The 27,561-nt window shown below is 52.4% G+C and overlaps 1 protein-coding gene across 1 annotated transcript; it reads right to left on the bottom strand.

Annotated features, from left to right (window-relative positions):
• Positions 1-6,125: 6,125 nt before the first annotated feature.
• On the bottom strand, positions 6,126-15,903 carry DNAL4 (dynein axonemal light chain 4). The gene is made up of 4 exons (XM_036457407.2): positions 15,784-15,903; positions 9,436-9,633; positions 8,498-8,581; positions 6,126-7,181 (listed from the first exon to the last, which is right to left on the bottom strand). Exons 2-4 carry the CDS (start codon positions 9,502-9,504, stop codon positions 7,017-7,019), a joined length of 318 nt encoding a protein of 105 aa, XP_036313300.1. The 5' UTR covers positions 9,505-9,633; positions 15,784-15,903; the 3' UTR covers positions 6,126-7,016.
• Positions 15,904-27,561: the final 11,658 nt, after the last annotated feature.

Here is a 27,561-nt window from a genome sequence, read left to right as displayed (position 1 = left end):
TACTCATTATCAGGGTATTTAATGTTCCTTCTGAGTTTAAAAGAAAAGCAGATGAAAACATTTCGGTGTGCCCCAAAGCACCCCGGCCCCAGGCGCCATGTCTGCTCTGTTCGCAGGGCGGGTGGCCGGCCCTCCCTCTGCTCCCAGTCCCGGTCAGTGTGGCTGTGTGGCCACGAGGAGGACGGGCATCTGCTGCCCTGGCTCCAGGCTGGGCAGCACCTGCTCTGAGCCGGGCTGGCACCCACCTCTGAGCCTTTCCTCCTTTGGACGGTGAGAGTGCCCCCAGCCGTCCTGTCATCCGCAGGGATGGCCGCATGGCCCTGGGCCTGTCAGAGGGCATGGGGGGGGGGGGATGGTCTGTCCTGGGCTCCTAGTCAAGCCAGGTGTCTCCTCTGTGCTTCTAGAGACCGGGGCGTCCCCCTGGCACCCCCACATGGTGGTCTGTGTACCTGCCTGCCTCCCCCATGGGCCCGGATATGTGGGCCAGGGACTGGTCCGAGGGGGTCCTCAGTGCCTGTGTCAAGTGCCCACACCAGTGGGGACACCGCCAGCTCCTGCAGCCAAGGCCACCGCCACGCCTTCCTCCCGGCCACCGGGCGTCTGCGTCTGTCATTAGACCATCACAGCTGAGAATCCTCATTGGGGGCCGGGGGCAGGGACTTAATGCCAAGCTTCCTGGCTGAGGAGCAGGTTTGGCAGCTGTGGAGAGGCAGTAATCTCGGGGATCCCCCCCCCCCAACCTCGGGCTGTTTCTCTGCCTCTGTGCGATGTGCTGTGGGCCCCGCCCAGCTGGCAAAGCTCTTTCATCTTCAGCTCTCACTCAGCATCTCTGCCCTTCCCAGTTCTTGGAGGAAGTCCAGTCCCCGGAGCGGCAGGCGCTGGTCCAGGGACAGACGGTGCACACCCTTAGGCAGGCTCTCAGGTGCCTGTGCCTCCGTCATCTCTGCCCCACACACCCACCTCAGGGCCGCGCCACAGGCATCAGCGAACGGCCTGACCAGCTGGGTCTTCAACGGCCCATCCTCGTGGCCTGGAACCCGTCCCCGTTTCTCTCTCGGCTGCTGACAGGCTAAGAAGGTTCCAGGATGAGCTCCAATGTCCAAGGCAGAAGGAATGGCTCCCGCATTGTGTCCCCATGTCCTGAGCGCCCTCTATCCACACACACTCTACCCCTGCCCAGCCTCAACTTCCCCGCCTGTGCAATGGGACAGCAATACAGCCCTCCCTGGCTGCCGGGGCTGTAGACAGATGAGGTGGGCTGGGAGCTCTCCGGGGCCTGGGGAAGGTGCGGCACAGGACGGGTCAGTGTTGGTGTGGCCGCATGCTTTTCCCATGCAGGGCAAAGGCGAGGGGCCTCCTCACTCAGCACCAGCTCTCAGCACTGCAGCCTCACGGGAAGAGTGTTCCAGCGTGAGTCACTCAGCGCCATCCCAGCGAAGGTGCAGGAGTGTAGGGGGGAGTCCGGGAGACAGGCCTCGGTGGCACACCCCTGGGGCGGGCAGGACTTCCTTGGCTAAATGTGCTCATTGGCTCAGCTCCGCCCCACCAGCCAGGGAGCCCTCCCTGAGCGCCTCTGAGGGCATCGGCTCCAGCAGGGCCTGCCTCTGGCCAGGGCCTCCCGGGCTCGGAGACCCCCACCGGCCGTCGCTCGGGCTGAAGGGCCTGGTGTCAGGAACTGAGGGCTCCAGAGGGTTGCCTTCTCGATGCTGAAAAGTGGGAAGGTGGGAGGCATCAGCCAGGGGAGGCCTGGGGCTGCCCCTTTATCACCCTGGCCCAAGAGAGGACTCCTGCCGAAACCGGTTTGGCTCAGTGGATAGAGCATTGGCCTGCAGACTGAAAGGTCCCGGGTTCGATTCCAGTCAACGGCATATTGCTTGGTAGCAGGCACATCCCCAGTAGGGGGTGTGCAGGAGGCAGCTAGTCAATGTTCTAACTTTCTATCCCTCTCCCTTCCTTGCTGTAAAAAATCAATAAAATACATTTGAGAGAGAGAGAGAGAGAGAGAGAAACTCCCCTCTTGCAGCTGGGGTGTGTGTGCGCGCGCACATGTGTGTGTGCATGTATGTACATGCCTGTGTGTGTACAACACAGTAGATTGGGGCTGCCAGTGGGAGTGACAGGACCTTGGGCAAGCTGCAGAGCGCTCCTCACCACAGCAGGGGCTGAGCGAGCTGCCTCACGGTCCCTCCCAAAGCCAGGCGCAGCCCTCTCACTGGCCTGATCCTCCCTGACGCCACCAGCCCCCAGGACACGCCCTGCCTCCACACCCAGCAGTGGCTGCCGCAGGTGCAGGGCAGCTGTGTGTGTGTGTGTGTGTGTGTGTGATGCCTGCTCTAACCGTCCCTCCTCCTCTCCTGCTGGCTGCCTGCCCCTCTCCTGCCACACAGGCTCTGAGGGGCCTCAGGTCGCCAGCCTTCCCCCCCCACCCCATCCCGGCCTGCCCTGCACTGCTCTGCTCGGTTACCCCCTCCTCCTCCCGGGTTTGACTCTCAACAGCTTTGCTCTTGGGGCCAAGGGGCTGTGGTTATTCATAACTGAGGCAATTTCTCAGTCTTCCTCTTCCGGCCTCGGCCCAGCCCACAGCTCCCACCTCAGATCCTCCACCGCACGCCCCACCGCACCCCAACCCGCCAGCTCCCTCCCAGCCCTCAGAGCCGGTGCCCCTTCTGCCTCCCTTCTCGGAGGCTGTGAGCTTCGGGTCCATCTCCTCCTGTCGTCCTCCTCGGCAAGCCCTGGTTCCACAACTGGACTCGAGCTTTTCTGGGTGCTCGGGAGGGGGAGGGGAGAGGGGAGAGGGGGAAGGGCACAGGGGAGGAGAAGCGGATGTGACCTGCTGAGGAGCCTGGTCCTGAGCCCCTGGGCCTCCATCATCTCTGCAGCCCTGTGAGGCGGGGCCTGCTGAGCAGGCAGTCACTGGAGGCGCTCAGTGCAAAGTGGAGGGGTAGGACCATAACTTCAGTGAGGGTGGGGACCTGCTGCCCCAGTACCCACACAGGCAGAGCACACAGTAGGTGCTCCATGTTTGCTAACGAAGAACAGAAGGAAGTTAGGCCTGACAGGCTCAAAGCCACCACACCTTTTCCCACGTGGGCCCGATGAACCTGAGAGGCGGCCTCTGGTCTCTGAGCCTGAGAGGAGCAGGTGTAGGCAGAGCTCACCCAGCACCCTCGGCGCCCTCCACCCGGCCCTGGCCAAAGCAGCTGCTGGAGAGCCGTGTTGTGCCCACATATGGCCACAAGAGGTCGCCCCACGCCACCGTGTAGACGGGCCTCCTAGTGGTAGAACAGATCTATAGCAGGATACAGCGGGATTGGAGGAGTGTACCATGTGGAGGGGGGGCTGAAAGGTGCACCACAAGGAGGCCCTTGGGTCAGCGGAGATGTGCCCCGAGAGGGGCTCCGAGCGCACACAGCCAGCCGGGGGCAGAGCTGACATGTTGGAGGGAGGTCCTGTCATTTTGGGGGCATGATTAACTTTGCCTGGGTTCCCCAGACTTCTGGATGCAAGGCACACATGGGGCCGGGAGAGCAGGGCTGGGGGATGGGATTCGCGGTGAGTTGGCCAGACCCAAGGCCACGATCCTCCTCCATCAGGGTGGGCCCAGGGGTCACGCTGGTGTACAGCGCATGCCCACACGGGAGTGTTCTTGTGGAGTAGGTGTCCAGGGTCTGGCTTGGCGGGTCTGCCCATTTGCTTGGCCCTCAAGGGTCAGGGCTGGCCCTGGATGCCCAGGCAGCGGGCCTTGCTGAGAGGCAGAGAGGCCAGGCTGGGTCTGGCAGGTGGATGAGAAACTGGGCTTTATCCTGGGGCAGTGGGAAGGCTATGTGGTAGGGGTTACCTCGTGGTAGAGGCAGTGTGGTCCTCCTGGTTACTTTTGAGTGGGGCCCAGCCGGCATGGCTTAGTGGTTGGGTGTTGACCTATGAACCAAGAGGTCATGGTTCGATTCCCTCTCAGGGCACATGCCTGGGTTGTGAGCTCAATTCCCAGCTGGGGACGTGCAGGAAGCAGCCGATCAATGATTCTCTCTTATAATTAATGTTTCTTTCTCTCTCCCTCTCCTTTCCTCTCTGAAATATCTATCTATCTATCTATCTATCTATCTATCTATGGATGTGGGTGGGGAGATGGGTTAGGAGGCAGCTCCCTGGTGCCTGCACCCCAGCTCACAGTCCGGCTCATGGCCCTTGGCCATCTCCCGTCAGCCCTCCGTGCCGGGAAAGGAGTCTAGTGCTCCTCGTTCTATGGCATCGAATTCTGCCAGGAGCCTCCAGGACTCCCTGCCTCTGGTTGGCAGCATGAGTATGCCCCACCCAGCCCCACCCAGCCCCAGCCCTGCCCACTCCCCGCCCACAGCTCCTCTGGCTGCTATGCCCTGACCCCTCCCTACTTCCCTGGGGCCTAAGAAAACCCCTTTCAGGCCCAGCTCAAAGGTCACTTCTTTTGAGATGCCCTCTGGGCAATCCGGGCATCGAGGCCTCTCCCTGGCACCCCCAGCCTATGGGAGCTCAGCGCTCACCGCATTAGCTGGGTTTGTGGCCAAGGTCACAGTGGGTAGGGAACACTGCGGAATGGCAGGGACTGGCCGTCTCCAGCCATTCCAGCGCCCAATGGTGTATGCAACATTCAGCAAGATGGGAGAAAAGAGGAGTGCCCACTTCATGTACCCTGATGCTCAAAGCTTCCTAGAAAAGACTTCCACCCATCCTTCCATCCATCCATCCATCCATTCATCAGCCATCTGTCCATCCATCATCTATCCATCCATCTGTCCGTCCATCATCTATCCATCCATCTGTCCGTCCATCATTTACCCATTCATCAATCCATCATCCATCCATCCATCATCCATCTACCCATCCATCTATCCTTTCATTATCTATCCATCCATCCATCCATCCATCCATCCATCTGATCATCCCCAAGGCTGAGGGATGGCTCCTCAGACTGACCCTGACCCAAATCCTTCCACATTGGTGGCCACCACTTCCCCAGTGCCCTACAGTAACCTTGGGAAGGAGACCAGGCAGGAGCTTTGAACCTTGTTTTGCAGCTGAAGAAACTGAGATGATGGAGGAGCAAGTGGCTTGTCCAGCTGGAGGCTGAGCCTGGAGAGGGCGTAAGCTGGGCTCCAGGCCACAGGCTGGCCTACGGTGAACCCTGGCTCTGCCACTCAGCTGCTGTGTGGCCTGGAGCTTAGCCTCTGTGGGCTGCAGCCCTCGTCTGAACAAAGGGGGGTACTGGCCTCCTCACAGTGATGGGAGCACTCTGTGAGGAGACCAGGACATGGACAGAGGGTGCAAAGGCTTGGTGAAGTGCCCGGCACACGGAGGCACCCGATAGTCTGAGAATATTAATACCGATTCAGATCATCTGCCCGGGTTCACGCCCACCCCCACCCGCCCGCACCCGCCTTTCTGAGGAGGAAAGGAGCAGCTGGCAGTGGAGGAGGCTGCTTTAAATACCAGAGGAGGAGAACAAAAGGAAAACAGGGCATTGGCTCGTGCTGCACTTTTTTTCTTTTTTTTTCTTTCTAATTGTCACCTGAGCATACCTCCCCCTCTTCTTCTTCTTTTTTTTTTTTTTGGGGGGGGTGGGGGGAGCGGAAGGAAGAGAAGGAGGTGGCTTTCAGGCTTCACCTGCCAGGGGCCCTCCCTACTCCCTGGGTGTGCAGCCCGTCCTCCCAGATGCCCTGTCCTAACTTTCATCACATCAGTTTCCATTCGGTTGAGACTGGGTTTAGTTTTCCTTCCTGACCGGCTGTGAGCTCAGAGGGAGAGCTCTGTGGCTTTCCCATCCTGGCATCCGCACTCCTGGGGCCTGGCACTCGATGGCTGTGGGACAAACATCTTTGATCTGAATTAAATCATGTGACACTGAACCATCTTGATAGGAGCTCAGACTGGCCACCAAGGCGACCCAGTCAGTGTCCCCATGGCCCCATCCAACTGCACTCGGCCCGAACACAAGAGGGATGGGGCAGGGCCGGCCCGGGGCCAGGGGCTGTGCCTGGGCTCAGGGCTCCACGACCTTCTGTCTGGCCAGACGCCCCTCGGTGTCTGGGACACACCACACTGAGGATCCTGACCACGTCTCCCCCAACCTCGAGAGGCTGCAGATGGCGTCCGTTTCTGGCCATTTTAATTGTAAAAACCAAGACATTTGTATAAATAAGACCGCTATGTAAAATAGGATTCATCCTTCTACCAAAACACTCTCCCCACACTCAAAAAGAATCTAGAAAACCCAGCAGAGAGAAGTACAAATCAGCATGCGGTCCCTGATGAGAGTAACTGGCAGGCCAGGTTCCCTGCTGAGACGGCCTCGGGGAGGGCACTCCTGGCCCAGGGCCCGGAGGCTCAGTGACACTCAGAAACCCACACCCTCGCCACGGGCTCCCAGCTGCGGCCGGGGGAGTGGAAAGGGTTGACGAAGCTTGGTGGCTGGGGGGAGGCTGGGGGTGGGGGTGGGGGTGGGGAAGGCTGCTTGGTCAGCAGGCCGTAACTGGGGCTGCATGAGATGCAGTGGTCACTCATCCGGGGGTCAGCTCGGGGGAGGGGGGAAGGGGTTTCTGGGGAGTCCCACTTCCCTGGAGGATGGAGGACGAGGAGAGAAGCTGCCGGTGGCCCTGGAAGGGAGGCTCCTTCCTGGGGCCATTTGCATACGTAACGACAAGAGCAGGGGTCATGTGCCAGCAGCCATGGGTGGAAGACACGAGGCTCGGAATGCCAGGGGGTAGCCCGGGAGATGTGAGGCTGGCATGTCCCCGAGGGAGAAGCCTACCTCCCCCCCCACCCCCCACCTGTCACATGGCCGGGCCTCCTGCACGGAGACCACGGCTGCTGCCCTCACACCCCGGGCCTCAGAGGGAGGGCTGGGAGCCTGGGGACAGTTCACACACGGGGCCTGGCTCAGGACACGGGGACACGGACAACGGACAGAGCCGGGTTCGCCCTCAGAAAGCTGGGCCCTGCCTGGGGCTGCGCCCTGTCCGGAGGCGGGGTGGGGAGGGGCAGGGTCAGGAGCACTTCCAGACGCATACGGCCAGCGTCCCCCCGAAGTACAGGTACAGGAGGTTCTTCACCTCGTGCGTGATCTCGAACCCGAAGCCCTCGCCGATCACCACGTGCCAGGAGGAGCCAAACTTCTTGTCCATCGTCTCTTTGATCATCTTGGCGGCACTCTGCAACAAGGGGCGCTCGTTGGGGGGTGCAAGGGAAGCGGAGGGAGGAGAAGGCCTGCCTCCTGGTCCTGCTGTCCTGCCCGGGAACCAGCATGGTGCCAGGAGGCCCCTCCCGCCAGGTCACCCTCCCCGTCAGGAAGGTGGCCGAGGGGGCAGAGCAGGCCTCAGGCTGGACACAGAGTCCTGGCAGCTGTTTCTGGGTCAGCACCAGGCTGTTCTCAGCGCTGTGAGTCACAGCCCGGAGCGCCCTGAGGGCTGTCGTCGCTGCCAGGCGTTGGGTTACCCCTCGGGACAAAGACTGTTCCCTGAAGGGTACATGGCTCCCGGAAGAGGAGCTGGACTGCATCCCTCAGCCATGCATGGCCCTCCTCTGTGCTCACTCTCAGGAAGGGGCCTAGGGAGGGCGAGGCCCAGGCTCTGGGGGACAAGGCCCAGGCGCAGGCATCTGCTGGCACCAGTAGCACCCACTGCGGTGCCAGGTGCCATGTGAGCACTCAGGGCACAGGTCCTCCCCACTGCCCAAGTTTAGACTCGAAACGGCTCAGAGATGAGGAATGGCTCCTCCTAGGTGAAGGTGAAAGAGCTAGAAGGGCTGGATGTGAGCTTTCAGCGTGGGGCTGGCTGGCCAGAGCCTGGCCCTCATTGGCCAGGGTCCGCCTCCCCGCCGGCTGCCATGACACCGACTTCTCTCTCAGCACCAGTAGCGACTGATAACAACAATCGTGTGGATGCCCTAGACCTGTGGTCGGCAAACTGCGGCTCGCGAGCCACATGTGGCTCTTTGGCCCCTTGAGTGTGGCTCTTCTACAAAATACCACGGCGAGCCTATTTCGAAGAAGTGGCATTAGAAGAAGTTTAAGTTTAAAAAATTTGGACCTCAAAAGAAATTTCAATCGTGTACTACTGATATTTGGCTCTGTTAACTAATGAGTTTGCCGACCACTGGCCTAGACAGTGCCTGGCACGGAGATGGGTCTAACATCTCCGAATGGATGAATGGAAATGCGAATGAATGCCTGGGCGGCCTGTTCTCCCCTGGCAGGGAGCCAAGGGAAGGTGCCCTATCCAGCAGCCCCCCTGAGACAGGGCAGGGGGCAGGGGCGTCACCGGGACCCCTCTGGCTTTCCTCCCTCGAGGGCTGACGTGACTGCCAGAACAGTGCCCACAGACAGCACCGGCCTCGCCCTCACCACCTTCCCCAGGCTACGCAAGCTCTAGCCTGTCCCTCAGGACCCTCTGGGCTGGCTGTGCCGACAGGGTACTTGATGCACCACGGGGCCACCAGAGGCAGGAGGGCGCCTGCACCACAGCAATACCTCGTTGTTGTTGGAGAATTTCTCACAGGCCGTGACACACAGCTCCATGGTCTCCACTCGCATCTCCTCTGGCATGTCCGAGTGCTAGAGACAGGGCGGGGGACAGACAGAGAGGCTCAGCCGGGGCCTGGGGGCTGGCCTCTGTCCCAGACTTAGGCACGGACACTGGGCGAGTGCCCTGGCAGCTCCTGATGGGCGCACAGCTGGGACCTGGGGGCTCCAAGGCCCAGGCCCTCTGCCTTCTGGAAGCCTTGTCGCACCACCTGCAGCCAACAGATTGGGAGGTGGCCGCCAGCAGGAGTGAATGCGGCTCAGAAAATGGTTCACGGGCTGCCTCCCTCGGACACCGCTGCCCTCACTGGAGACAGCGAGGCCTCGCGGCTCCTGGTTTCTCACTGCCTCTCGGCTGCGCTTCTCAGCCCACTTGGCGGATCCCCTCCCAGTCCCGGTGCTGGGGCCCCCCCGGGCTTGGTTCTACCCTTTCCTCCTCTCCACTCTCTTCTTTCCAGGGCCCCGGCCTATTTCGAGGATTTACTCATCTTATATCAGGGGAGGGGTCCCACAACTTATTCCCTAGTTTTAATCTCTCTTTGTGCTCCAGACTCCTACATCCAACTGCTTACTTGACAACCTCACCCCAGTGTCAAAAATACAGCCCGCCTTTCCCCATAATCCTCCTCTACCCTCACTCAGGAACGGACACTGTTGTTGAAACCTTTCCTGTCTGTGGGCCAGCCTTCGTCTGTCTCGCTCACAACTACATCCACAGCCTAGAACAGCCCAGGATGTGCAGGGTGGCCCAAATAGATACTTGTTGAATGAATGAATGAATGAATGAATGAGTGAACGAATGACGGCTGACTTCTAAACCTCTGGTTCTGAGCCAGTAAAGCCCTCTCACCTTCCCCACTGCCTCTCGCCTCCCTCCTTGGGCTTACCCTGACCAGAGGGAAGGTCTGCAGGCGTTTATAATCAGCCTCATCTTTCTTCCCTTCTGCTTCTCCCATGATCCTTCACCGGGACCACCGGAGGCGAGGGGGGCTCAGGTGCCGGGACGGGCAGTGAGGACACAGCCAGGAGGCTCAGGACGCGGCCCTGCCAGCTTGCTGGGAGCAGAAGACGTCCTCCCGGGGGTGCTGGGGAAACAGGGAAACGGGGGAGAGTTGGCTTCAAAACCACACATCGCCAATTAGCAATGTCTCAGTGACAACCCGACACCTCCCGTCCTCACTCCTCCGCATCCGTTGCCAAATGGCCAGCAAGTCTGCCGACGGGCGATGAGTCAACACGAGACGCCGGGCGCTGGCGAGGAGCGCATGTACGGCGCACAGCCCACGCCGCCGTTATCAAGACAAACACTGAGCGCGGGCCAGGCCGCGGTGGCGCGGGAGCCGCAGTGAACGCACGGAGCCTGCAAGCCCACGGCGCACGCGGTCCCGCTTCTCAGCAGACGTGACGGAACAGCATCAGTCACGACCGGCAACCCGGGGCTTCTGGGAAAGCGAGGCCTCCTCCGGGGGCCCCCGGTGCATGTCCTCTTGGCATGCCAGGCTCTCGCCTCGCTCACCCACTGTGTCCGGGCTGGCAGGCCCAGGGGTGGGAGGCCTGGGCGTCAGTGCTGCTTCTGCTGCACACCCCGTCTGGCCGGGGCCTCAGACACCTCCTCAGCTACATGAGGGCGGTCAGCGTCCCCCTCGTGAGAACCAAATGAGACGGCGTCCGTAAGCAACGAGCACAGTGCCAGGCACACGTGGGCATCGTGCACTGTCCTGCCTCCCCCTGGCTCCCGGGGAACCAGAGAGTGCCCGTGGCCGTGACAGGGAAGCTATAAAGCCGAAGACACAGGCGTAGGTTTTTTCCTTTACGCATCCAGTTATCTAATCACAGATGGGCTTTTCCTAAAGAGACGGGCCTGGGTCCTAAATGGCAGGGGCATTGCTGGACATCCGGTGTTTCTCTTAATATTTATCCGATAATTCAAAGACTTTAAAAAAAAATTTTTTTTAACTCAGAAGAAGTGCTACTATAAATCAGTGCCCTTTTCTGGCTGTGCTCATGTTGTTAAACCCTTTTTAACATGCACTTCAAACAGACAGAGCACAGACACGTTACTCCAGCTTTTCAGACATTTCCGAGCGAAGTTATGTCCACAGGTGCCTAGCGTGGTAGCGAACAGGTAAGGACGGTGCCATTTAAGGTTTCCAGGTTCAAAGTGCTGCGACTCCCCATGAGTCCGGTCCTGCACCAGCAGAGGCCAGGGCCACTGCACAGCTGAGCGGAGGGCACGAGGGCACAGCCAGCGAGTCTGGGCCGCTCTGGTGTGGGCACTCCTGACCCTCCGTCAGACGGACCTCCAGGACGTGGCTCCCGGGTTCCAGTGGGAGGTAAACGCTGGATCTTCCCTCTCCGTGTCTGCTGTTTGGACGCTAACTTGCCCTGGTTTGGCCGAGCGCTGAGCTTAACGTGCGCCTTTCTACTGAGCTCCCCCCACGCCCCGACCCCCACCCCATGCTTCAGACGCCCTCAGCGCCATTCCACTTGCTCAGCTTCCCCCGCCTGGCACCAGTTCCAGCATCCCACCACACTGGCATTTTCTGATTCCTCGGTGGACAGATGGCTCCTCTTACCAATCGTGGGCACTAGTACCATTCAGATATTCGTAGTTTTGTTTGGCTCTACAGAAAGGTTGGCAAGTTAGCAAGCAAAACTCATTGTACTTTCGGCTCGTGCTTCTTCTGTCACAAAATCCAGTGAATCCCGGTCTTCGCTCATTCACCTTCGGCCCATCGCCAATTCCATCCGGCCCCTCTCCTTTATTACCGGCCACTTCGTTGCTTCCTCCTCCAGCTACCAAGGGGTGACGCAGGTGGCGGCGACACTGATGATCAGAGGATAAGGACTTTAAGGCTAGTTTACCTCCTGAGATTTCTCAAAATGCTGAAGCAGCCGAAACCGGTTTGGCTCAGCGGTAGAGCGTCGGTCTGCGGACTGAAAGGTCCCGGGTTCGATTCCGGTCAAGGGCATGTACGTTGGTTGCGAGCACATCCCCAGTGGGGTGTGTGCAGGAGGCAGCTGGTCAATGTTTCTCTCTCATCAACGTTTCTAGCTATCTCTTTCCCTTCCTCTCTGTAAAATATCAATAAAATATATTTTAAAAAAATGCTGAAGCAGCTGCTAACGTATCTTCCACCTAAATATTTCGGTTTGATTCAATTCATCCTTGGGCTAGAGTGCCAGCATGGTGGGCCGGGAAGGGGATTGGAGGCCACTGTGCACACGCCTGTCCTGCGGGCGGGCAGGGTGACAACTTGGACCCTTTGGCATCCGATTCCAATGAGACAGACTTGGGAAGGGTCACAAAGCCCGTTCTTCAAGAACAATGGGGACAAGCCATTGGGAGTTGGGGGTCGGGGAGGAGGGAGGTGCCATCATCCTGCAGAGCAGAGAAGGTGCGGGACCAGGAGGCGGAGTCTGGGCTGGAACGGCATTTCTGTAACTGCAATAACTTCCTCCCTCTGCCCCGCTTTGCGGCCTTGGGCAGTGATTTCACCGGAGCCAGTCTGCTCCTCTGTGAAACGGCACAATCCCAGCGGCGCTTCGGAAGGCTGTGCAGGCGCCCAGGACATGCATGCGCACTCAGAAAATGCTAAAGCTCTGAACGGTACCCTCCACGGCTCTTCCTACCGGCGTGACCGCAGCCAGGACTTTGCCAACGTGATTCAACCACGTTTACTAAAGAACATGATGGCAAACAGCTTTCATAACTACCACAGGTACAAAAGGGATGAGAGTTCAAGAAGGAAAAGCAAGTTACAGATGGTGCTTCCAAGGAGAGAAAGGCAGGAGAATTTTCTGTGATGCTGCACCATCCGAGTACAGCTACCGTCATTCAGACACGATTCAAAGCCCTGTGAAAGGACGCCCCCAAAAATAGAACTGGAGGTTTTAATAACCTCATCCATCGTCCATGCCAACGCGTGTGTACCTGTCAGCTGCAGGCCAGACAGTCCCATCAGACCTAAGAGCCCTTTAATAATGTAAGTGCGCCCATGGCCGGCGCACTTGAACCTGCTGGGGACCAAAGCTGGCCCCCTCCCAGGGCCCGCACCAGGCCGGAGGCAGCCTTGCTCTTTCCTGCCCTTTCCGCTCCTCCTCAGCCAACGGCCCCTCTGCGTGCTCGATCAAGACACATTCTTGCCGAAACTGGTTTGGCTCAGTGGATAGAGCGTCGGTCTGCGGACTGAAGGTTCCCCGGTTCGAGTCCGGTCAAGAGCATGTACCTTGGTTGCGGGCACATCCCCAGTGAGGGGGTGTGCAAGAGGCAGCTGATCGATGACTCTCTCTCATTGATGTTTCTAACTCTCTATCCCTCTCTCTTCCTCTGTAAAAAATCAATAAAATATATTTAAAAAAAGACACGTTCTTTATGTGTAACATGACATAATAAATAACACGGACTCACGAGGTTCAGATTGGGATGAAATCACTAACATTCTGGTCAAGATGCAGGGTACAGCCCAAAGTCATAACCACCGCAGCGATGGGCTCTGGCCGAGAACAGCGGCCTACTCACCAGAGATAGTAGGTTACCCAGCCCCCACCTCCCCTTCCCCACCCAAGAGAACAGAGTTGAACATAAAAGACTAAGAATGACATTATCATGAAAAGAAGCAGAAGTGAGCACTTTAAGAAAATATATTGTCCTCGGAGAGAGGACATATCAGACGATGAACTGGTGAGAGCAGGTACCTATGCTTCATCTTAGCCAAAAGGATTAACCACTTATTTAAAATAATTTTTTAAAAACATTTTTTTATTAACTTCAGAGAGGAAGGGAGAGGGAGAGAGAGAGACAGAAACATCAATGATGAGAATCACTGATCAGCTGCCTTGACCGGAAATCGAACCGGGACCTCCTGGTTCGTAGGTCAATGCTCAACCACAGAGCTACCCCGGCTGGGCTAAAATGCCGTTCACAGTAGCTCATTACTGGTGACATCTCTCAGCCAGTCATGACTTACTTAGCAGTGCCTCGGGACTCCAGACCGTCACCAAGGGCTGAAGGACTTTATTCTAGATGCCCCAGAGCACCAAGTCCAGGGTCTAGCACACGGCACAACAACAAAAAATATCTAAATTGTAATTAAATCGTATTTCATTTGCCCCCTGGGAAGGGAGAGGACATATCAAATTCAATCCGTAACACTTACTGAGTACTGGCCCTAAGCAAGGCAACAGGATGGGTGCTCTGCGTACAGGGGTTCTTCCCCACCCCACCCCGTCAGACAGGCGCTGTTATCCCTACTTCTGGTGACCGTGCAGGCTGAGAAGAGGAAAGTGACATTCCACTTGGCTAACTCATAGAGGAGCTAAGATTCCATCAAGTATATATGACCTCAGGCTTATGCTTTTCCAACGACTCCACTTTAAGCAAGAGACAGTCCCTGTTTTCAAGCTTACAACCGGAGGGACCAACACACAAACACAAGGAACTAACTGTGGCTCAGGACAGAGAGCGTAAGTGCCACAAGACAGAAGCCGAGAGAGAGGAAAGAGGAGAATTCCGGATGGCCAGGGAGAGGACGGCAAGAAAAACTTGAGAGCAGGGGCGGCCATTGAGTCAGAGCCTAAAAAAAACAGGTGGACAAGAGCTTCCGGAAAGAGAGGGGAACAAACACGGTGATGTCAGAGCAGAAAGCTCCAGACGTTTTCTGTGAGAGTCCAACAGGCCAGTGTGGCTGGAGGTCAGAAGCTGCGAAGAGAAGGGAGAAAGAAGGCTGGGGAAAGGGGGGTGAGGTTGTGGAAGTGCAGAGGGGCCCCAAAACCCGGGCTTACCAAGGGGGCATGTCTTTGGTGCAGAACGAGAAGCCCTTTGGAGGTCTCTTGGGGGTTGGCTGTGGTTTGGGGCAACTATTCTCGTTCACACAATGGAGTTAACGGGAAGAAGGACCAGAAGAAGGGAGGGTTAGGAAGCTACAGCCATGGCCCAGGTGACAGACATCAAAATGTGAACCAGGATGGCGACTTCAGAAGGGAAGGGATGTGAGATCCTGCTGAGGCAGAATCAAGGCCACAGGACAACTGCCAGAGTGGGATGGGCATGGCCCAATGATGGGTGATGCCCCAGGAGGATGGTGATGCCCTGAGACACACAGGGAAGTCAGGTATGACCGGTGGATAGGGAGCTGCCAGTCTGATTTTAAAGCGACTGAGCTTAAGTCGCCGGTGAGATGGGCAAATGAGGTGTCTCCACAAGAGTAGGTAATCACCGAGTCATGGATCATCAGGGGCAGAAGAGAAGCCATTGAATCCAACCATCACATCAATCAACACATCCATCTCTAACACACACACACACACACACACCTCGCCACCCCAAAGTGTGGCTAACCATGGAAACCCAGGAGAAGAACAGAGCTGGAGATCTGGATTTGGGGGTCAAATGGAGAAAAGACAGCTCACACTAAGGGAGCTGGTGGCACTTCCGAGGGGGAAAATGTGGGGAAGAGACAAAGGAAGGAAAGTAACAAATACAGAGACTGGACTGGACTCCTTATACTTCATATTACCCTGACAATTCCCAAAGGAGATGCTCTGTGTATCCTGATGTTCTACGAGGGAGCCCTGGGAGATTACGTAACTTGCTGGGAATCCACACCAGGTTTGTGAGTTCTTGGAACTACACCCGATTCCTCCAACGGAAGCACGTCCTCAGGGAAGCCTGCTGTGGGTCCAAGAATCACATCCTAGAACGTCAGAGTCCAAGAGGCCTTAGAGATCATTCGGCCCAACTTCTCCTTTACAGATGGGGAAACTGAGGCCCAAAGAGGGGAATAACCAGCCAGGAGTCCCAGCACATTGCCTACTGTCCAAGTCAAGAGGAACAGGCCAAGACTCTGGCGACCACAGGCCCAGCCGCCAGAGGGGGGAATCACACCTTGTGTGGGGGCCGGAGGGGGTGTCCAAAGTTGTGGGAGCGGGTTCGGTCAGGGAGTCTGGAGGAGCGCGAAGGGTGACGGGGCCTTGATGGAGGAGTTGGGGTGCGGGGGTGGGGGTGGGGGTAAGCGGTCTGCAGAATCGCGGCAGCGCATCTGTCACCACCACGCTCGCAAGTCTGCTAAGTGGGAGGATGGGGGTTGGGAGGTCCTGAGGCTGAGGACCAGCAGGGAGGAGACTGAGGTGGGGCCTCCGCGGTGGGCGAGGCCCCGCCCGCCCCGCGGTGCTTCCCGGCTCCCCTTCGGGCCGGCCGTCCCCACCCGGCTGCCCGCCCGGCCCCCGGGCCTCACCTGCTCCCGCGGGGGCTGCAGCCCGGCCGCAGCTAGCGCGCCCCCGCCAGGGTTGTCAGGGAGCAAAACAAGTGTGTCTTAGCAACAGCAAGGAAGTCCCGCCCCTCACCGGACGTGGACACCACATTTACTTCTTATTGGTGGATAAAAGTGTCCCTCAATGTTGAAGGACCCTTCACGCGGAGGCTTGAACGAAAGGGGCGTGGCTTATCGCCCAGGGAGGCGGGGCTTAGCGTATAGTCGTCTTCAGCGGGCCTGAGGCGGCAGGGACGTTCAGGAGTTCCCATTTTAGAGAAACAAACTTTTAAGAGCAGTATTGCCTGGGGAGTTTCTTCTAGTCATTTGAAATAACGAATGCGATTTGTTGGCGTCGTGACACTGAGGTGTTACTTTAGTTGAAGTTTAGTAGGATCTCCAAAGCCCAATAATTGCTACCATTTGCAATGATCTCTCTCCCGATATTCACCACAATTCTTTCAGATTATAGGATTCATAACCCCACCTGAACTAAGGTGCAGAGAGGCTAATAACTTGTTAGAGGAAAGAATGAAGGAAAGCCCTAACCTGTTTGGCTCAGTGGATAGAGCGTCAGCCTGTGGACTGAAAGGTTCAATTCCGGTCAAGGGCATGAACCTGGGTTGTGGGCACATCCCCAGTGGGAGGTGTGCAGGAGGCAGCTGGTTGATGTTTCTCTCTCATCGATGTTTCTGACTCTCTGTCCCTCTCCCTTCCTCTCTGTAAAAAAATAAATAAAATATATATTTTTAAAAAGAATCAAGGAAAGAATGAACCCAAGGGCTCTTTCCACTGGAGCACACCCTCCTAGAGCTGCCAGTCCTCCTCCACAGGGCACATGCTACAACTAATTAAAGACACAGCTGCCCAGACCATGCCTTTTTCCCCCTTAGGAGGGAAAGTTAATCTGAAAATATTAATTCAACTATGAAAGGAACAAGAACCTGGATCAAAGGTTCAAGGGGATATGCGATCATGTAAACATTGACCTCCTTGTGGTGGGCACTGCACATTCATTGGCACCTACTGGGAACTCAGCCCTGGCCAGGTTCTGGTGATGTAAAGAGGAATAAGATGAGGACCTTGGTTCCAGAGAAGGCACAGTCCAGCGAGGGGACAGCTGTGCCAACAAAACGGGCACAGAATCATTCCTTCTGCCTGTGCTCTGGCAGAGGTGTGGGCAGGGTGCTGGTTCTCTCCCAGGAGGGAGTTAACTAGCTCTCAGAAGAGGTGGTGCTTGAGTTGACTGAGTCTGTACATGGCCAGTGGGCTAAGGAGGGTGGAGAACACACACCAGGGAACTGGGTGGGCCTGCGTGAAGGGTGAATGTGGTACAAGTGGGAGGTGAGGGTGAAGAGGGTGGAGGTGAAGATGCAGAGTGAAGCAAGGGACCACAAAAGTCGGAGGGTTTTGAGTGCCAGGGGTGTAGGTGTTCCCCGGGGTGAGGTGAGAGGTGGGGAAAGTACTGTTGGAGGGTTTCAAGGCCAGCAGCCATGTTGTCAGAGTCGGGTTGTGGAAAGATCACTCTGTGGTGAAGATAGTGGGCTGGACTTGGAGCGGTAGGCAGGAGACAGGCACTGTGGGTTTAGCTTGGAGACGTGGTAGCCTGAGGTGTGCAAGGCCCTTGCCGATTCCCACCTGGCCTCCCTGGTGCCTTCTGCGGGTCCTGAAATGTCTGGCTCAGCCTCCACATTTCCCAAAGTCTCTTTGCCAACTTGCTCCAGGAGATGGGAGGTGGCCCTTGAGGGGGATGAAGCTCATGCCTCCGCCTCTCACCCAAATTTCTCTAAAAGGGGTCCACGTTTGCTGTCTTCTTTTTCTCACCTCCCATTCACTTCTCAGCCCACGGCAATCTGGCTTCCACTCCCACGATGCCACCAAAACTCTCTCTTCCATGGTTACCCGTGACCTCCTGAAGAGCAGGAGCTGATAGAACCATCTAGTCTGTATCTTCCTGGACCCTCCTTTCTGCTGGCACAGCCTGTTCACCAGACCCATCTTCTTGTTGTTGTTTTTTTAAAAATATATTTTATTGATTTTTTTTACAGAGAGGAAGAGAGAGGAATAGAGAGCTAGAAACATTGATGAGAGAAAAACATCGATCAGCTGCCTCCTGCACTCCCCCCACCAAGGTACATGCCCTTGACCGGAATGGAACCTGGGACCTTTCAGTCCGCAAGCTGATGCTCTATCCACTGAACCAAACCGGTTTCAGCCACACCCATCTTGTTGAAATTCTGCGCCTTCAATGCCAATCCCAGGGCTTCACGGCTTTAGGATGGTGAGGGGCAGGAATGTGTTTCACATTGGGCAGGAATTTTTCACCCTGTGCCTAATCACAATGGAGAATCACTGCTCTATCCCAACGTTGGGGGCACCTCTAACTCTCCTGGATTTCCTTGAGCCTCTTCCTTACCCACTTTCTTGTGCTTTTCTTCCTCTGCATTCTGTGCCCACCTTGGCCCTCTTTGTTTCTCATCTGTGTTCTCAGATTTCTTTCCATCTAAGCCACCTCCTCAGTGAGAATTTCCCTTGGTCACACTTGCTGGGTATTTACTGGAATTGAGAGTTAGATATGGACTTCGGAAAAGCCTCTCTGGTGATTACAAATGCTCTCTCCGGGAGTTATGCCACCCTGTGCATATCTTGTTGAGAATTGCTGCCTTACGTATAGTCCCCTTGAGGATCACATCCATGGTTCTACTGTCCATGTCCTAGACTGATAATTCCTGTACTTCTCTTTCCGTATGAGGCTTCTCACTGGAGCTCCAGACCTAAATAGTCAACTGCCCCCTGGTCACCTGCACCAGAATATCCCACAGATCCTTCTAACTCCATCCGTCTCCACCAGAATAGATCATCTCCCTCCAATCTGCTCTCCCTGCATTTCCCACCTCAGTAAATGGCTCCACCACCCACCCGGTTGCCTCCACCAGAAACCAGGGACTCTCATTCTTCACACTTTCCCCATCATCACCCACCTCCAGCCAATCACCAGCCTGCCCACTCTGGCTCTTAATTCTGACTTTGTCCTGATTACAGCTCCTCTGGTCACGTCCATGGCACTCTGCACGTGCTCAGAGCCTGCATTCCATCCACATTATCGCAATAACCGCCTATCGGGACTCCAGGATTGCAGACTTGCCCATCTTCTGTGCCACAGACCATGTGATCCTTCTAAAACCCAAATTTCGCCACTGCCTTCCTCTCAGACTACTCTTTCCCTTCCTCCACAGTTCTCATTGCCTCTCAGGGGACATCTGATGCTGTTGCCCATGTGCAGCCTGTGGGTGGCTTTGTCTCCTTGCTGCTTCTTCCGGTTTTTGTTTGTTTGGTTGGTTTCTTTATGCCAACTCTCATGGCTCTCCACAGGCCCCAGGCTGTTTTTCAGCGCCTGCCTTTGCTCACGCATCCTCTCTGCCCATATCCTCCCTCTGCCGTTCTGTCCTTTGGGCTATATGAGCCCATGCACTTTTGGTCAAAGCTTGTGCACTTTGAGATTCTTTGCAACCAGAAGAGTCTCTGTGCTCCAGCTCATCTGGTGCGTGCCTCTGTCCTTCTCCAGTGTTTTGTTCTTGAGTTTAATTTCCTCTCTTCCCCCTGTGAACTCCTTGAGAGCGAGGACCTTGTCTTATTTATCCCTACATTCCTGAGTGCCATGCAAGATCCAGCAGAGAACAGGTACTTGGTTAATGTTTCATGAAGGAATGTATGAGTGGATGAATGAGATGCATAGGGTCTTACCCTAAGTCAGACTCCACTCTTGTCAGTCCCCAAGACAGGCTACATTCCTGCTACACCCCTTCGTGTGCTTCTCCTACTGGGGATGGAGCCGGCAACCTGGGTATGTGTGACCAAGAATCTCCTGGTTCATAGGTCGACGCTCAACCACGAAGCCACAATTGCCAGGCTGCTCCTGATGTTTAAAATTGCCTATAGTGGACTCTCTGGAATCACAAGCCGCAGTTTGCTGACCACTGATGTAGGGGACAATGTTTCCTTCCCTTTCCAGCATCTAAAGACTTCCTGAACCCCTGACACTGACTCTTCCCCTGTCTTCCATATCTAAGGACACATGACTACTTTGGATTCATCCAGATTACCCAGATTAATCCTTTTATCTCATGGTTATCTGATTAGCAATCTTTTTTTCATACTTAATTTTTAGAAAATGTTCAATTACAGTTGTCATTCAATGTTGTACTAGTTTCAGTACAGCACAGTGGTTAGACATTTATATCACTTGTTAAGTGATCCCCTGATATTTCCATTACCCACCTGGCACCATGCACAGCTATTTCAATACTATTGACTCTATTCCCCATGCTGTGCTTGACATCCTGAGACTATTTTATAGCTACCAATTTGTACTTCCGAATTCCTCCTGTAACCTTATTTCCCTTGGCCATGTGACAAAACATAGTGACAGGTTCTGAGGATCAAGATGTAGACCTCTTTGAGGGGCCATTATTCAACCTACCATGGTGAGTTTGGGTGAAATTTTTCACTTAGTTGAAAAGAATGTCTATTCTGTAATTGCTTTGTTAGGTCAAGTTTGTGAATCATTATTTTCAAATTTTCTATATTCATACTGAATTTTTCACCTTCTATTTCTTGTGGATGAAAGGGGCCACATGCTAACCTGACAAGCTCAGGGGAGGCCTGCATGGCGGTCCTGCAAACTCAGAGACCTCAGTCACCACAAAGGATGGTCTGAAATGAAACTTTAACTAAAAGCAGTGATGGTGGCAGTCTTGTCCTAGGCCAGTACCTTCACTGACAAGGTCAACCTTTACCTTAACTGAGCCAGTCTTTTTTTTTTTTTATCTATGATAACATATCCTTGAAATAGTAAATTGTAACATTAGGTTGTGTCTGGGCGCCAGGACAGATTCCACAAACTCCTTCATTGTTATTGTTATCATACCCACTGCGGCCTGTTGGCTATCCTGTACCCACCTGAGTAAAAGAAGTATGCGTCTATCATTTTACTCTTCATCCAATCCCAGAGGTTTCCCCGCTTTGCTTTCTCCCACCTCTCTAATCTATCACCAATGGATTTCATGTGACCCACCTATGTCCCCTCCTTTGATTGCAACGTATAAAAATAGATCCAGCCCTAGCTGGTTTGGCTCAGTGGATAGAGTGTCAGCCTGTGGACTGAAGGGTCCTGGGTTCTATTCCAGTCAAGGGCATATGTCCAGGTTGCGGGCTAGATCCCCAGTAGGGGGATGGCAGGAGGTAGCCAATCAATGATTCTCTCTCATCTTTGATGTTTCTATCTCTCTCCCTCACCCTTCCTCTCTGAAATCAATTTAAAAAATGTTTAAAAAAATAGATGAAAAAAACCACCATTCTCTGGAGCATTATCACAATCCGTTGAGATTCTGATTGCCGGCAGTTGTTGACAGTTTGCTTCAAATAAACTCACAACAATTCTTCACAGGTTTGGATGTTTTTATGTTAACACCCTATAAGTTACTGAGAAAGACGTGTTAAAAAAGATGTTCCACTGCAGCCTGGCCAGTATAGCTCAGAGGTTGAGAGTGGACTTACGAACCTGGAGAACACATTTCCATTCCCAAGGTCAGGACACATTCCCGGGCTGCAGGCTGGATCTCCAGTAGGAGGCATGCACGGGCAGCCAAATATATTATTTTCTTCATTAATATTTCTAGCTCTCCCTCTCCCACTCTCTCTGGGGTGAAACACACACACACACACACACACACACACACACACAAACACACACCTTATATAATAAAAAGGTAATATGCAAATTGATTATCACTCCAACACACAAGATGGCTACCAGGGGAGGACAGTTGTGGGCAAGCAGGCCTGCAGGGAAGGGCAATTAGGGGTGACCAGGCCTGCAGGGGAGGGCAGTTGGGGGTGACTGAGCTGGCAGCGGAGGACAGTTAGGGGCAACCAGGCCTGCAGGGGAGAGCAGTTGGGGGCAACCAGGCCTGCAGGGAAGGACAATTAGGAGTGACCAGGCCAGTAGGGGAGGGCAGTTAGGGGCAATCAGGCAGGCAGGGGAGCAGTTAGGTATTGATCAGGTTAGCAAGGCATCGGACATCCCTCGAGGGGCCCCAGATTGGAGAGGGTGCAGGCTGGGCTGAGAGAGACACACACACTCCTCCCATGCACAAATTTCGTGCACCGGGCCTCTAGTAATACAATAAAAGCCTAATATGCAAATTGTCCCCTTGACTAGTAGTTTGACTAGTGGGCAATGCCAGCTGGACAACTGTGGGAAGGGAGGCCACAGCTGGCAGCTGGCAGCAGGCAGCCACTAGGCACCCTACCTGTGCACGAATTCCATGCACTGGGCTCTAATATATATATAAAAGCCCACCTTGAAAAAAAATACACCGCTGCAATTGTGGGTTTGTCAATTTTTCCTTTTGGTTCTGGCAGTTTTTACTTTACATATTATGAAGCTGTGTTAATACATGTACACACATTTATAATTGTTATAGCCTAAGAAATTGACTTTTATCACCCTATCCCTAACCCTGATGTCCTTTTAACTCTGACAATGCTTCTTGTCTTAAAGTCTACTTAAACTAAATATAGCTACATCAGCTTCTTTTGAGTTAGTGCTTGCATAGTACATATTTTTGTATCCTTTTAATTTCACCTTTCTATATAGTTATTTTATTTTTTATAAATGGAAGGGAAGTGTTGTTTTTCATTTTAAAAAAAATATATTTTTATTGATTTCAGAGAGGAAAGGAGGAGAGAGAGATAGAAATATCAATGATGAGAGGGAATCATTGATTGGCTGCCTCCAGGCATATGCCCTTGACTGGAATCCAACCTACGACCCTTTAGTCAACAGGCCGATGCTCTATCCACTGAGCCAAACCAGCTTGGCTCTATACTGTATAATCACTTTAAAATCCTGTTGACAACATTAGTATTTTCATTAGAATGTCTATTTATAGGGAGTGGCTATAGTCAAGCCTCAGGCTGACATGTGGCAGGGCCACAAAGAGTCTCAGCCTATAGGGCAGAGCTCTCCTAGCATAATTAAGTCTGACCTTGTAGTTAATGGGCTGTGGGAGGTGCAGCAAGTGTTGCCAAAACAAGAACATTTGTATACAGTTAATCTACCCTTGTTTTAATCAGACTATACAATAAAGCATGGTTTGCAGTCTGGATCTTTTGTGTCCTCGTCCAGACATGGGAGATCCACCGAGCCCCAGCTGTATTCTCTTGTCTGTCTTTTCTTCAATCCTTCACCGCCCCTCCTCAGGCTCACCCTTGGCTGTGCTGGTGCGGCACATCTATCTTACTATATTTAATGTAAATATCCACTTACATTAAATTTAGGTTTAAGTCAATTAACTTACTTTTTAAAATTTTTTATCCCACCCTTCCTGTGTTCCTTTTTATTTCTTTTTTTGGGCCTTCTTTTGAATTATTTTTATTCTTCTTCTTCATCTATTTTTTTTTATGGCACTGGTGGGATGCGAATATTATTCTATATTTTTTCCTGTAGTAGCTTTTAATAACATATTCTTTTATAATCCTTTCAGTGATTACTTTAGGAAAACATAATATTGATCCCAAACTTATTAAAGTCTAATATAATATTAATAATACAATTACTACTACCGAGAACATTCTGGGACATTAAAGCATTTTAATTGCATATACCACTTGCAACCTTTTATTCTGCTGCCGTCATGAACTTTAAACCCCACAGGACATAATTGTTATTAGTTTTTTCAATCAATATTAACTTAGACTTATCCACATATTTACTTTCCACTGTTCTTCACTGGAATTCCCATACTTCATTTCAGGGCCATTTCCTCTCTCCTTTTGAGAAGCTCTATTGGTAACAAAAACCATGGGTGATGAATATTCTGGTTTTGCTTTGTCTGAATTTCATCTTCATTTAAAAAGAATTTTCAGAATTTTAAAATGTAGAATTCTAGAGTGGCCATTGCTTCCTTTCAGCACTTTGAAGATGTCATTTTTCTTTTCTTTTTATGATTTTAAATTACAGTTGACAAGCTATATTATATTCGTTTCAGGTATCTACCCTAATTATTAGACATTATATAACTTAAAAGTGGTCATCCCGATAAATCTCATACCAATCTGACAACATTCATGGTTATTAGAATATTACTGACTATATTCCCTATGCTATACTTTACATCTCCATGACTACTCTGTAACTCCCAATTTGTACTTCTTAATCCCTTAACCTTTTTACCCATCTGGAAACCTTCTAAATGTTTCTTATATCTATGAGTCTGTTTCTGTTTTGCTTGTTTGTTCACTTTGTTTTTTAGATTCAGTTGTTGATAGATATGTGTTTATTGCAGTTTCATTCATATTTCTCCTCCTTCTCCTCCTCTTCCTCATTTTTCTTTTCTTCCTCCTCCTCTTCTTCCTTTTCCTCCTCCTTCTTGTTCTAGAAGACCCTTTAACATTTCATGTAATACTGGTTTGGTGAAGCTACACTCTAGCTTTTTCTTGTCTATTCTTCCATTCTAAACGATAGCTTTGCTGGGTAGAGTAATCTTGATTGTAGGTCTTTGCTTTTCATCCCTACTAGTATATATATTTCAGAGAGGAAGAGAGATGGAGATAAATAGAAACATCAATGATGAGAAAGAACCAGCACCTCCTGCATTCCCCATACTGGGGACTGAGCCTGCAACCTGGACATATGCCCTGAGCAGGAACTGAACCGAGACCTCCTGGTTCATAGGTCGATGCTCAACCACTGAGCCATGTCATCAGGGCTTCATCATGTTTAATATTTCTTGCCAATCCTTTCTGATTGTCTTCCTTCTTCTGTTCCGAGAAGTCAACGATAGGTCTTGTCATTGCTCTTTGGAAAGTAATGCATCCCTATTCTTTGAGACCCTTTGAGATTTTTTCTGTGTCTTTGATTTATAGCTGTTTCGCTATCAAAATCCTAGTTGTGGGTTTTGTTTTGTTTTTCATTTCTCTTGTTTGGAGTTCCCAGAAATTCTTGAACCTGTGACTTAATGTCTTTTAATGGTTTTTAGAAAATTCTCAGTTTCTATTCAAATATTATTTATGTCCAACTTGCTCTCTCCACTTCTTTGGGGGCTTCTTACATGTTAACCCTTCCCACTATGTCCATATTAATCTTACATTCCCCCCTGTACTTTCTGCTCTATTCCCTAATTCTTATTCTGAATCATTTCTTTTGAGCTCTTTGATAGAATTTATAAGTTCCTTCTTCAGCTGTGTCTAATCTGCTGTTAAACCTACTTATTGAGTCCACATGTTCAGTTCTAGAAGTTTCATTTGATTATATTTCATAGTTTACATTTCTGTTGAAATTCTGTCATTTAAAATTTTAAATATATTAACCATCGTTATTTTTAAGTCTGTGTCTCACTCCACACATATGGATTTCCTATAGAGATCTTTTTTAAAATTAGGCTCTTAGTTTTGAGAGAATTACAGATTCACATTCAGTTGTAAGAAATAATGCAGAACTATCTCATGTGCCCTTCCTCCAGTTACTCCCATGGTAACATCCTGCAAAACTATAGTGTGACATCACAACCAGGACTTTGACACTGACACCTTATTATTCAGATTTCTACAGTTTTCCTTGAGCTCGTGTGTATGTTTATTTAGCTCCATGCAATTTTAACATATGTGTAGGCCTATTATTTTTTTTTTCTCTCTCTTCACTGTCATTCAGTTTTGTCCCCAGATATGCCACATCTTTTGTACCAAATACATAATGTGAAGGTTTGAATGATGTTATCTTCCTCCAGAGAGAATTTATTTTTGCTTTTGGCAGGATGTTAGTGAAGAGGCAGACACCTTAACTCAATCAATGACTGAAAGGTTTGGACGCTGAGATTCAGTTTCTGGAGGGCTGGAATATTTCCAGTTTACCCTACTCCAGAGTATAACCCTTTGAGGCCCCACTGCAAGACTGGGTCATTTACTGAGAGGCTCTCATCTAGAATCTCAAATTTCAGCTGGACTCTGTACATCTCTTCATCATAGAATTTCTTGAACATGCAAACCAGCTGCTCAGCTCTTGCCCTCTTCTCAGCTCTGGCGTTTGTAAGTGGACAGGGGCCTCGAGGAAAGCGGAGTCCTAAAGGCAGGCTCACCGCTCTGAGCTTCTCTAAGCGGACTTTGAATCAGTTCTCGCCTATCTTGCTACCTTCACGGGATGTTTGAAATATGGTGTTTGGTTTTTTTCTAGGTTTTCTCAGTGGGAGAGTTGGTCAGCAACAGAAATCGCCTACATCACCTTTGTTTCTCAAACCAGTGTTTTATGTTTGTTAAGCTTCACCTGAGGGTATTTTTTTCCCCATTTTTTAAAAATTCTTTATTGTTTAAAGTATTACATATGTCTCTTTTTCCCCCCATTAGCCTCTCCCCAGCCATTCCTACCCCCAGCACATGCCCTCACCCTCTTACTGTCTGTGTCCATGATTTATGCTTATATGCATGCAATCAGGTCCTTTGATTGATCTCTTACCATTACCCCCTTTCCATTGCTTTTTAAAAAACGTTTGTATTGATTTTTAGAGATAGAAGAAGAGAATGGGAGGGAGATATAGAAACATTCGTGAGAGAGAAACATCAATCAGCTGCCTCCTGTTCGCCCCATATTGGGGATGGAGCCCGCAATCTGGCCAGGTTCCATGACTGGGAATTGAACCCATGACCTTCAGATTGTGGGCTGACACTCTAATCACTGAGCCACGCTGGCCAGGGCTCAAACCAGAGTTTTGACTTCCCTGAAGGGCTAAGGGGAATTTGAAACCCCACATGACATAGTGCAGCATGTGAGTGCTTGCTACGGAGTCGAACTGGGTTAAAATCCAGTGCTGCCTCTTCCTGGCCACAGGGCCGTGGTTAAGGAGCCACCTCTCCATGCCTGTTTTCTCACAGGGCTCCCCTCACAGGAGTAAATTAACTAAGATATGCCAGGGATCAGAGCCGAGCGTGCCTGGCACGGAGTAAGTACCCAGTGTACACTGCATTAGCATTCAGCCAAGACACACCATGCCCTGCTCTGTGCCAGGGGCTGGGGAACACGGTGGTGAGGTGGCAAATATGGGCTCTCTGGTCCTGGAGCTGACGCTCCGAATGCCTTACAATTAGAAGTAAGCGGAGCCCTGGCCGGAGGGCTCAGTTGGTTGGGCGTCGTCCCACACACCAGAAGGTTATGGGTTTGATTCCAGGCCAGGGCACCTATCCAGGCTGCAGGGTTGATTCCTGGTCTTGTCACATACAGGGCCAACAGATCAACTCTCTCGCACTGATGTTTCTCTCCCTTCCAAGTAAGTAATAACAACAATAGAGACAGTAAGCGAGTTCATTACCAAAGAGAGGGGTGTGCCGTGGAGAGAATGAAAAAGGAGGATCGAGCGGATGCCCCTGATTCTGGAGTAGAACGAAGAAAGCACACGAGTTCTCAGCGAAGTCAGTAATCTTCAAACATGATTTCCTGTTTGAGGTGCTGCCTCCAGCGACACCGCTGGTCCTCAGGGGATGATTCCACTCTGGCTGGAAGGTGGGAAGCTTTGGAAGAGTCGGGGAAGGCTTGCTTCGCTGGTGTGACCTTTGACCCCTGACTGGTGCCCTGGCAGTTTACAAGGGGCCGGCATAGGACAAATCCATGACGCTATAGATGGAATAGGAGGGTGCAGGCTGTGTTCCTAAGATGGTGTGGACAGGGAGGCTGGGGACCGGGTCAAGGCCCCCCAGGGATGGGTGGGTGCTGGA

The sequence above is a fragment of the Pipistrellus kuhlii genome, unplaced genomic scaffold (genome assembly GCF_014108245.1).
Source record: "Pipistrellus kuhlii isolate mPipKuh1 unplaced genomic scaffold, mPipKuh1.p scaffold_m20_p_3, whole genome shotgun sequence".
Taxonomy (NCBI): Eukaryota; Metazoa; Chordata; class Mammalia; order Chiroptera; family Vespertilionidae; genus Pipistrellus; species Pipistrellus kuhlii.
Note: the sequence above shows the minus strand (reverse complement) of the source record. Positions and strands in the feature narration are given on the sequence as shown.

Bases quoted from the DNA above. Each gene is read 5' to 3' on its own strand.
- DNAL4 (XM_036457407.2), bottom strand. From the start codon at position 9,504: ATGGGAGAAGCAGAAGGGAAGAAAGATGAGGCTGATTATAAACGCCTG. The intron at 8,582-9,435 runs GTAAGCCCAAGG...CCCTGTCTCTAG, and splicing joins AGACCTTCCCTCTGGTCAGG to CACTCGGACATGCCAGAGGA. The intron at 7,182-8,497 runs GTATTGCTGTGG...CCCTTGTTGCAG, and splicing joins AATTCTCCAACAACAACGAG to AGTGCCGCCAAGATGATCAA.